The sequence below is a fragment of the Raphanus sativus genome, chromosome 9 (genome assembly GCF_000801105.2).
Source record: "Raphanus sativus cultivar WK10039 chromosome 9, ASM80110v3, whole genome shotgun sequence".
Taxonomy (NCBI): Eukaryota; Viridiplantae; Streptophyta; class Magnoliopsida; order Brassicales; family Brassicaceae; genus Raphanus; species Raphanus sativus.
The window spans coordinates 18,393,745-18,405,425 of NC_079519.1; the positions used below are offsets into that span (position 1 = coordinate 18,393,745).

Here is an 11,681-nt window from a genome sequence, read left to right on the forward strand (position 1 = left end):
GTATACATAAATAGTGATTGACATCTTAGATGAAAATATAATTTCAAATAGAAGACATATAACATCAGATTTATTAGGAAATATTATATTAAATTATATATCATTATCTGTCTCGTTTTTATTTTAACAATCTTTTACTGAACGCATTGGTTTTCCAACTGAGTGAAAATTTATAAAGATTCATTCAGAATGAGATTCACATGATGTTCCGTTCATAATGCATATATGCCCTATCCATGAATTGTGATTATAGAAAATTTAATGACAGTTGAATTAATATGTTTGTTAATCTTAATGGTACAAGCATTAAATATTTTAAGCAGTTTGAGAGATTGAGACACAATGAGTCCATAAATCATCGCTTTTCTTCAAATACTGTGTTTCGTGGGAGACTAAAAGCGGCCTATCAGCAATATATTTGATAAGAGTATCGTGACACATTTTTCCTTCTTGGAAAAGATCATGGCAACATGCATCAGTGATGGTTCCATTTTCAAAGACAACACCAATTACATCCAACGCACATTTTGGACTGATTTTAAGAAGACATGTATCCCATAGTGATTTTGCTTCCGCGTCTTCAACGGAGAATGCAGGAACGAACGCACAAATAAAAACGACAGCAGTGATTATGACTGTAGTTCGGGAGGTGGTGTAAGACATTATGCTACTGTTTCAGAAATATGTGACAAATGTTATTTACTTAATATATTAAAATGTTTGTATTTGGTATTTCAGATTAAAATTTTCTCTCATATTTATAATGGATTCAACACTCAAACAAAAGCTAAAACGTATTTTCAAGTAAACATTAAAATTAATTAATGCTGATTAACGTTAATAAAAATGTGACCCTCATTATGAGTTTTCTCTATCATATTTAGAATATTTAGAAAAGCTGATATGCTTATTATTTAAAATAAATTCAATCAAAATAATATATTTCTACATTATTTATATATTTTAAGTTATTGTTATTAAAATAAACTACTAATCTAATTTAACAGTTTTTACATGTTATCTATTTTCCGTAAATGTTAATTTTCTGCACAATTTTAGGGAAACTCGTGTTTTAGAATGTAAATTTAATCAAATTTATATTTTCATTTATCAGATATCTTTATTTATTTAGAATTTAAAACATAATAAATTCTGATAACTAAACGATAACTAGTTTATAAATTATGTAAATATAACTGTACCTAAATGAGATTGTAACTTACTTTAAAATGATATTTTGATTAAACTAATCAATAGAATAAATAATCGGCCAAAATTTAATGATTCTAATGTATTAAAAATATTCAAACCAAATCTTCAAATTGTAAGAACAACATATAAAAAATGTTCACTGTGTTAAATATTTTTTTCCAAAATTTTTGAGATCAATCTAAAACTCAAATCCATATTCTCAATCCTAATATAATTGACTTAAGTTTTTATCATATTTGTGCTAGTCATGGGATATTTTAATTCTCATGATTAGATTCAGTCTCATTATTTTCTATATAAATGATCGTTTTAACAAAATAAGACGATAATAAGAGTATTCGAACTACCGTTTTTGCCAAATAATTATTTTAACTTGTACAATTAAACTCTGAGATTCATAATGTGAAATATTAGATATTACTTTTAGATTCAAATTTTCAACTATCATCATAATTTTTCAGTGTATACATAAATAGTGATTGACATCTTAGATGAAAATATAATTTCAAATAGAAGACATATAACATCAGATTTATTAGGAAATATTATATTAAATTATATATCATTATCTGTCTCGTTTTTATTTTAACAATCTTTTACTGAACGCATTGGTTTTCCAACTGAGTGAAAATTTATAAAGATTCATTCAGAATGAGATTCACATGATGTTCCGTTCATAATGCATATATGCCCGATCCATGAATTGTGATTATAGAAAATTTAATGACAGTTGAATTAATATGTTTGTTAATCTTAATGGTACAAGCATTAAATATTTTAAGCAGTTTGAGAGATTGAGACACAATGAGTCCATAAATCATCGCTTTTCTTCAAATACTGTGTTTCGTGGGAGACTAAAAGCGGCCTATCAGCAATATATTTGATAAGAGTATCGTGACACATTTTTCCTTCTTGGAAAAGATCATGGCAACATGCATCAGTGATGGTTCCATTTTCAAAGACAACACCAATTACATCCAACGCACATTTTGGACTGATTTTAAGAAGACATGTATCCCATAGTGATTTTGCTTCCGCGTCTTCAACGGAGAATGCAGGAACGAACGCACAAATAAAAACGACAGCAGTGATTATGACTGTAGTTCGGGAGGTGGTGTAAGACATTATGCTACTGTTTCAGAAATATGTGACAAATGTTATTTACTTAATATATTAAAATGTTTGTATTTGGTATTTCAGATTAAAATTTTCTCTCATATTTATAATGGATTCAACACTCAAACAAAAGCTAAAACGTATTTTCAAGTAAACATTAAAATTAATTAATGCTGATTAACGTTAATAAAAATGTGACCCTCATTATGAGTTTTCTCTATCATATTTAGAATATTTAGAAAAGCTGATATGCTTATTATTTAAAATAAATTCAATCAAAATAATATATTTCTACATTATTTATATATTTTAAGTTATTGTTATTAAAATAAACTACTAATCTAATTTAACAGTTTTTACATGTTATCTATTTTCCGTAAATGTTAATTTTCTGCACAATTTTAGGGAAACTCGTGTTTTAGAATGTGAATTTAATCAAGTTTATATTTTCATTTATCAGATATCTTTATTTATTTAGAATTTAAAACATAATAAATTCTGATAACTAAACGATAACTAGTTTATAAATTATGTAAATATAACTGTACCTAAATGAGATTGTAACTTACTTTAAAATGATATTTTGATTAAACTAATCAATAGAATAAATAATCGGCCAAAATTTAATGATTCTAATGTATTAAAAATATTCAAACCAAATCTTCAAATTGTAAGAACAACATATAAAAAATGTTCACTGTGTTAAATATTTTTTTCCAAAATTTTGAGATCAATCTAAAACTCAAATCCATATTCTCAATCCTAATATAATTGACTTAAGTTTTTATCATATTTGTGCTAGTCATGGGATATTTTAATTCTCATGATTAGATTCAGTCTCATTATTTTCTATATAAATGATCGTTTTAACAAAATAAGACGATAATAAGAGTATTCGAACTACCGTTTTTGCCAAATAATTATTTTAACTTGTACAATTAAACTCTGAGATTCATAATGTGAAATATTAGATATTACTTTTAGATTCAAATTTTCAACTATCATCATAATTTTTCAGTGTATACATAAATAGTGATTGACATCTTAGATGAAAATATAATTTCAAATAGAAGACATATAACATCAGATTTATTAGGAAATATTATATTAAATTATATATCATTATCTGTCTCGTTTTTATTTTAACAATCTTTTACTGAACGCATTGGTTTTCCAACTGAGTGAAAATTTATAAAGATTCATTCAGAATGAGATTCACATGATGTTCCGTTCATAATGCATATATGCCCTATCCATGAATTGTGATTATAGAAAATTTAATGACAGTTGAATTAATATGTTTGTTAATCTTAATGGTACAAGCATTAAATATTTTAAGCAGTTTGAGAGATTGAGACACAATGAGTCCATAAATCATCGCTTTTCTTCAAATACTGTGTTTCGTGGGAGACTAAAAGCGGCCTATCAGCAATATATTTGATAAGAGTATCGTGACACATTTTTCCTTCTTGGAAAAGATCATGGCAACATGCATCAGTGATGGTTCCATTTTCAAAGACAACACCAATTACATCCAACGCACATTTTGGACTGATTTTAAGAAGACATGTATCCCATAGTGATTTTGCTTCCGCGTCTTCAACGGAGAATGCAGGAACGAACGCACAAATAAAAACGACAGCAGTGATTATGACTGTAGTTCGGGAGGTGGTGTAAGACATTATGCTACTGTTTCAGAAATATGTGACAAATGTTATTTACTTAATATATTAAAATGTTTGTATTTGGTATTTCAGATTAAAATTTTCTCTCATATTTATAATGGATTCAACACTCAAACAAAAGCTAAAACGTATTTTCAAGTAAACATTAAAATTAATTAATGCTGATTAACGTTAATAAAAATGTGACCCTCATTATGAGTTTTCTCTATCATATTTAGAATATTTAGAAAAGCTGATATGCTTATTATTTAAAATAAATTCAATCAAAATAATATATTTCTACATTATTTATATATTTTAAGTTATTGTTATTAAAATAAACTACTAATCTAATTTAACAGTTTTTACATGTTATCTATTTTCCGTAAATGTTAATTTTCTGCACAATTTTAGGGAAACTCGTGTTTTAGAATGTGAATTTAATCAAGTTTATATTTTCATTTATCAGATATCTTTATTTATTTAGAATTTAAAACATAATAAATTCTGATAACTAAACGATAACTAGTTTATAAATTATGTAAATATAACTGTACCTAAATGAGATTGTAACTTACTTTAAAATGATATTTTGATTAAACTAATCAATAGAATAAATAATCGGCCAAAATTTAATGATTCTAATGTATTAAAAATATTCAAACCAAATCTTCAAATTGTAAGAACAACATATAAAAAATGTTCACTGTGTTAAATATTTTTTTCCAAAATTTTTGAGATCAATCTAAAACTCAAATCCATATTCTCAATCCTAATATAATTGACTTAAGTTTTTATCATATTTGTGCTAGTCATGGGATATTTTAATTCTCATGATTAGATTCAGTCTCATTATTTTCTATATAAATGATCGTTTTAACAAAATAAGACGATAATAAGAGTATTCGAACTACCGTTTTTGCCAAATAATTATTTTAACTTGTACAATTAAACTCTGAGATTCATAATGTGAAATATTAGATATTACTTTTAGATTCAAATTTTCAACTATCATCATAATTTTTCAGTGTATACATAAATAGTGATTGACATCTTAGATGAAAATATAATTTCAAATAGAAGACATATAACATCAGATTTATTAGGAAATATTATATTAAATTATATATCATTATCTGTCTCGTTTTTATTTTAACAATCTTTTACTGAACGCATTGGTTTTCCAACTGAGTGAAAATTTATAAAGATTCATTCAGAATGAGATTCACATGATGTTCCGTTCATAATGCATATATGCCCGATCCATGAATTGTGATTATAGAAAATTTAATGACAGTTGAATTAATATGTTTGTTAATCTTAATGTTACAAGCATTAAATATTTTAAGCAGTTTGAGAGATTGAGACACAATGAGTCCATAAATCATCGCTTTTCTTCAAATACTGTGTTTCGTGGGAGACTAAAAGCGGCCTATCAGCAATATATTTGATAAGAGTATCGTGACACATTTTTCCTTCTTGGAAAAGATCATGGCAACATGCATCAGTGATGGTTCCATTTTCAAAGACAACACCAATTACATCCAACGCACATTTTGGACTGATTTTAAGAAGACATGTATCCCATAGTGATTTTGCTTCAGCGTCTTCAACGGAGAATGCAGGAACGAACGCACAAATAAAAACGACAGCAGTGATTATGACTGTAGTTCGGGAGGTGGTGTAAGACATTATGCTACTGTTTCAGAAATATGTGACAAATGTTATTTACTTAATATATTAAAATGTTTGTATTTGGTATTTCAGATTAAAATTTTCTCTCATATTTATAATGGATTCAACACTCAAACAAAAGCTAAAACGTATTTTCAAGTAAACATTAAAATTAATTTATGCTGATTAACGTTAATAAAAATGTGACCCTCATTATGAGTTTTCTCTATCATATTTAGAATATTTAGAAAAGCTGATATGCTTATTATTTAAAATAAATTCAATCAAAATAATATATTTCTACATTATTTATATATTTTAAGTTATTGTTATTAAAATAAACTACTAATCTAATTTAACAGTTTTTACATGTTATCTATTTTCTGTAAATGTTAATTTTCTGCACAATTTTAGGGAAACTCGTGTTTTAGAATGTGAATTTAATCAAGTTTATATTTTCATTTATCAGATATCTTTATTTATTTAGAATTTAAAACATAATAAATTCTGATAACTAAACGATAACTAGTTTATAAATTATGTAAATATAACTGTACCTAAATGAGATTGTAACTTACTTTAAAATGATATTTTGATTAAACTAATCAATAGAATAAATAATCGGCCAAAATTTAATGATTCTAATGTATTAAAATATTCAAACAAATCTTCAAATTGTAAGAACAACATATAAAAAATGTTCACTGTGTTAAATATTTTTTTCCAAAATTTTTGAGATCAATCTAAAACTCAAATCCATATTCTCAATCCTAATATAATTGACTTAAGTTTTTATCATATTTGTGCTAGTCATGGGATATTTTAATTCTCATGATTAGATTCAGTCTCATTATTTTCTATATAAATGACCGTTTTAACAAAATAAGACGATAATAAGAGTATTCGAACTACCGTTTTTGCCAAATAATTATTTTAACTTGTACAATTAAACTCTGAGATTTATAATGTGAAATATTAGATATTACTTTTAGATTCAAATTTTCAACTATCATCATAATTTTTCAGTGTATACATAAATAGTGATTGACATCTTAGATGAAAATATAATTTCAAATAGAAGACATATAACATCAGATTTATTAGGAAATATTATATTAATTTATATATCATTGTCTGTATCGTTTTTATATTTAACAATCTTTTACTGAACGCATTGATTTTCCAACTGAGTGAAAATTTATAAAGATTCATTCAGAATGAGATTCACATGATGTTCCGTTCATAATGCATATATGCCCGATCCATGAATTGTGATTATAGAAAATTTAATGACAGTTGAATTAATATGTTTGTTAATCTAATGGTACAAGCATTAAATATTTTAAGCAGTTTGAGAGATTGAGACACAATGAGTCCATAAATCATCGCTTTTCTTCAAATACTGTGTTTCGTGGGAGACTAAAAGCGGCCTATCAGAAATATATTTGATAAGAGTATCGTGACACATTTTTCCTTCTTGGAAAAGATCATGGCAACATGCATCAGTGATGGTTCCATTTTCAAAGACAACACCAATTACATCCAACGCACATTTTGGACTGATTTTAAGAAGACATGTATCCCATAGTGATTTTGCTTCCGCGTCTTCAACGGAGAATGCAGGAACGAACGCACAAATAAAAACGACAGCAGTGATTATGACTGTAGTTCGGGAGGTGGTGTAAGACATTATGCTACTGTTTCAGAAATATGTGACAAATGTTATTTACTTAATATATTAAAATGTTTGTATTTGGTATTTCAGATTAAAATTTTCTCTCATATTTATAATGGATTCAACACTCAAACAAAAGCTAAAACGTATTTTCAAGTAAACATTAAAATTAATTAATGCTGATTAACGTTAATAAAAATGTGACCCTCATTATGAGTTTTCTCTATCATATTTAGAATATTTAGAAAACCTGATATGCTTATTATTTAAAATAAATTCAATCAAAATAATATATTTCTACATTCTTTATATATTTTAAGTTATTGTTATTAAAATAAACTACTAATCTAATTTAACAGTTTTTACATGTTATCTATTTTCCGTAAATGTTAATTTTCTGCACAATTTTAGGGAAACTCGTGTTTTAGAATGTAAATTTAATCAAGTTTATATTTTCATTTATCAGATATCTTTATTTGTTTAGAATTTAAAACATAATAAATTCTATAACTAAACGATAACTAGTTTATAAATTATGTAAATATAACTGTACCTAAATGAGATTGTAACTTACTTTAAAATGATATTTTGATTAAACTAATCAATAGAATAAATAATCGGCCAAAATTTAATGATTCTAATGTATTAAAAATATTCAAACCAAATCTTCAAATTGTAAGAACAACATATAAAAAATGTTCACTGTGTTAAAAAAAAATTTCCAAAATTTTTGAGATCAATCTAAAACTCAAATCCATATTCTCAATCCTAATATAATTGACTTAAGTTTTTATCATATTTGTGCTAGTCATGGGATATTTTAATTCTCATGATTAGATTCAGTCTCATTGTTTTCTATATAAATGACCGTTTTAACAAAATAAGACGATAATAAGAGTATTCGAACTACCGTTTTTGCCAAATAATTATTTTAACTTGTACAATTAAACTCTGAGATTCGTAATGTGAAATATTAGATATTACTTTTAGATTCAAATTTTCAACTATCATCATAATTTTTCAGTGTATACATAAATAGTGATTGACATCTGAGATGAAAATATAATTTCAAATAGAAGACATATAATATCAGATTTATTAGGAAATATTATATTAAATTATATATCATTATCTGTTTCATTTTTATTTTAACAATGTTTTACTGAACGCATTGGTTTTCCAACTGAGTGAAAATTTATAAAAATTCATTCAGAATGAGATTCACATGATGTTCCGTTCATAATGCATATATGCCCGATCCATGATTTGTGATTATAGAAAATTTAATGACAGTTGAATTAATATGTTTGTTAATCATAATGTTACAAGCATTAAATATTTTAAGCAGTTTGAGAGATTGAGACACAATGAGTCCATAAATCATTGCTTTTCTTCAAATACTGTGTTTCGTGGGAGACTAAAAGCGGCCTATCAGCAATATTTTTGATAAGAGTATCGTGACACATTTTTCCTTCTTGGAAAAGATCATGGCAACATGCATCAGTGATGGTTCCATTTTCAAAGACAACACCAATTACATCCAACGCACATTTTGGACTGATTTTAAGAAGACATGTATCCCATAGTGATTTTGCTTCAGCGTCTTTAATGGTGAATGCTGGAACGAACACACAAATAAAAACGACAGCAGTGATTACAACTGTAGTTCAGGTGGTGTAAGACATTATGCTACTGTTTCAGAAATATGTGACAAATACTATTTACTTAATATACTAAAATGTTTGTATTTGGTATTTCAGATTAAAATTTTCTCTCATATTTATAATGGATTCAACACTCAAACAAAAGTTAAAACGTATTTTCAAGTAAACATTAAAATTAATTTATGATGATTAACGTTAATAAAAATGTGACCCTCATTATGAGTTTTCTCTATCATATTTAGAATATTTAGAAAAGCAGATATGCTTATTATTTAAAATAAATTCAATTAAAATAATATATTTCTACATTATTTCTATATTTTAAGTTATTGTTATTAAAATAAACTACTAATCTAATTTAACAGTTTTTACATGTTATCTATTTTCTGTAAATGTTAATTTTCTGCACAATTTTAGGGAAACTCGTGTTTTAGAATGTGAATTTAATCAAGTTTATATTTTCATTTATCAGATATCTTTATTTATTTAGAATTTAAAACATAATAAATTCTGATAACTAAACGATAACTAGTTTATAAATCATGTAAATATAACTGTACCTAAATGAGATTGTAACTTACTTTAAAATGATATTTTGATTAAACTAATCAATAGAATAAATAATCGGCCAAAATTTAATGATTCTAATGTATTAAAAATATTCAAACCAAATCTTCAAATTGTAAGAACAACATATAAAAATGTTCACTGTGTTAATTCTATATAAATGACCGTTTTAACAAAATAAGACGATAATGAGGAATGGGAGGAAGGCGAGTTTCCAGAGTTTATGGAGAAGGTAGAGGATATGCTTCCTGACGCAGGCCTGAGCGAGTGGAATGAAATTGAGATCATCTATGAAGATCGTAGCGTAAGAGAGGATAATGGTGCAAAAGCTTCAAAGAAAAAGGGTTTGAAGAGGAGTTCTTTCGGTGGAGCCACAAAGAAGTGTTTTGTCCAAAACTTACCTTCCCCCGGAAGAATAAGATCTCAAAAGAACCAGTGAAGAACGGTCACAAAGGTAATTGTAACGCCCCGACTCGCCCACGGCTAATGGGCCACCCACGCCCGCTCTCTCGGCCCGTGGGCCCCATCCCATCCGACGGTCGGTCGTTAATTTTCCAAGGCTCGAAATCATTGTTTACTGACCCTGCAATCACCACCCGACCTTTCCCCGTGCTTTGGCCTCACTCGCACGCTATCGCGAATCACTTCCCGATAGGTCACCCATCTTTTCACTACTCCAGCCCAAGCACGCTTAACTCTGGAGTTCTAAATGGATGTGTGACGGAAAAGGTAAGTCAACTTTGGTAACATAGGTAGCCAAATCAATTCTCTTAAGCTTTTCCGTATATCACAACTCGGGATGTTACAATTCACCCCCTTTCAAAGAACGCAACATACTCGTTGCGTCCCATGACAGGTCTCAAGACGCCTCTCAGGTCAGAGCTGAGACAGCTAACCAGCTCTGATACCACTTGTAACGTCCCCACTCGCCCACGGCTAATGGGCCACCCACGCCCGCTCTCTCGGCCCGTGGGCCCCATCCCATCCAACGGTCGGTCGTTAATTTTCCAAGGCTCGAAATCATTGTTTACTGACCCTGCAATCACCACCCGACTTTCCCCATGCTTTGGCTTCACTTACACGGTATCACGAATTACTTCCCGATAGGTCACCCATCCTTTCACTACTCCAGCCCAAGCACGCTTAACTCTGGAGTTCTAAACGGATGTGTGACGGAAAAGGTAAGTCAACTTTGGTAACATAGGTAGCCAAATCAATTCTCTTAAGCTTTTCCGTATATCACAACTCGGGATGTTACAATTCACCCCCTCTCAAAGAACGCAACGTCCTCGTTACGCCCCACGACAGGTCCCAAGACACCTCTCAGGTCAGAACTGAGACGGCTAACCAGCTCTGATACCACTTGTAACGCCCCGACTCGCCCACGGCTAATGGGCCACCCACGCCCACTCTCTCGGCCTGTGGGCCCCATCCCATCCGACGGTCGGTCGTTAATTTTCCAAGGCTCAAAATCATTGTTTACTGACCCTGCAATCACCACCCGACCTTTCCCCGTGCTTTGGCCTCACTCGCACGCTATCGCGAATCACTTCCCGATAGGTCACCCATCCTTTCACTACTCCAGCCCAAGCACGCTTAACTCTGGAGTTCTAAATGGATGTGTGACGGAAAAGGTAAATCAACTTTGGTAACATAGGTAGCCAAATCAATTCTCTTAAGCTTTTCCGTATATCACAACTCGAGATGTTACAGTAATGGTGATGGTAAGAAGGCTGGTAGTAAGCCTAAAGATGGTGCGGTGTAGGATGGTAATCTTCGGGGGGAGTTGGAAATGTTTTCTTGTAATCTTATTTTAGTTTTAATAATGACGGATTATGTTATAAAATCATGGGTCTTTACGTTTGTTTTTTATTATTGGCTGGATCTGATTTGGTATCAGGGTTGGCTGTTGTTTGACCTGAAATGTAAGGTCTTATGTTGTTTCTGAAGATGCAAGATGTCTATCCTGAAGTAGTCGCTGACGTAGTTGCTGAAACAGATGTCGTGTTGAGTGGTGAAGACTATGTGGAGTCGAGATGCTGAGCTGGAGTCGTGTAGACTTGGAGTCGTGTAGACTTGGAGAGAAAGGGAGTATCTTGGAGATAAGGA

General features: G+C 29.3%; 5 protein-coding genes and 1 pseudogene across 5 annotated transcripts; all 6 read right to left on the reverse strand.

Moving 5' to 3' along the window:
• Positions 1-315: 315 nt before the first annotated feature.
• LOC108837064 (uncharacterized) lies at positions 316-663 on the reverse strand. Its single transcript, XM_018610138.2, has one exon. The coding sequence runs from the start codon at positions 661-663 to the stop codon at positions 316-318; it is 348 nt and encodes a 115-aa protein (XP_018465640.2).
• Positions 664-1,989: 1,326 nt separating this feature from the next.
• Positions 1,990-2,337, reverse strand: LOC108829773 (uncharacterized). Its single transcript, XM_018603372.2, has one exon. The coding sequence runs from the start codon at positions 2,335-2,337 to the stop codon at positions 1,990-1,992; it is 348 nt and encodes a 115-aa protein (XP_018458874.2).
• Positions 2,338-3,662: 1,325 nt separating this feature from the next.
• On the reverse strand, positions 3,663-4,010 carry LOC108830356 (uncharacterized). The gene has a single exon (XM_018603959.2). It carries the CDS (start codon positions 4,008-4,010, stop codon positions 3,663-3,665), a length of 348 nt encoding a protein of 115 aa, XP_018459461.2.
• Positions 4,011-5,336: 1,326 nt separating this feature from the next.
• Positions 5,337-5,684, reverse strand: LOC108829774 (uncharacterized). Its single transcript, XM_018603373.2, has one exon. The coding sequence runs from the start codon at positions 5,682-5,684 to the stop codon at positions 5,337-5,339; it is 348 nt and encodes a 115-aa protein (XP_018458875.2).
• Positions 5,685-7,008: 1,324 nt separating this feature from the next.
• LOC130499647 (uncharacterized) lies at positions 7,009-7,356 on the reverse strand. The gene has a single exon (XM_056993931.1). It carries the CDS (start codon positions 7,354-7,356, stop codon positions 7,009-7,011), a length of 348 nt encoding a protein of 115 aa, XP_056849911.1.
• A 1,325-nt stretch (positions 7,357-8,681) lies between these two features.
• On the reverse strand, positions 8,682-9,026 carry LOC130499646 (uncharacterized; annotated as a pseudogene).
• Positions 9,027-11,681: the final 2,655 nt, after the last annotated feature.

Coding starts and splice junctions, on each gene's coding strand:
- LOC108837064 (XM_018610138.2), bottom strand. CDS start 663: ATGTCTTACACCACCTCCCGAACTACAGTCATAATCACTGCTGTCGTT.
- LOC108829773 (XM_018603372.2), bottom strand. CDS start 2,337: ATGTCTTACACCACCTCCCGAACTACAGTCATAATCACTGCTGTCGTT.
- LOC108830356 (XM_018603959.2), bottom strand. CDS start 4,010: ATGTCTTACACCACCTCCCGAACTACAGTCATAATCACTGCTGTCGTT.
- LOC108829774 (XM_018603373.2), bottom strand. CDS start 5,684: ATGTCTTACACCACCTCCCGAACTACAGTCATAATCACTGCTGTCGTT.
- LOC130499647 (XM_056993931.1), bottom strand. CDS start 7,356: ATGTCTTACACCACCTCCCGAACTACAGTCATAATCACTGCTGTCGTT.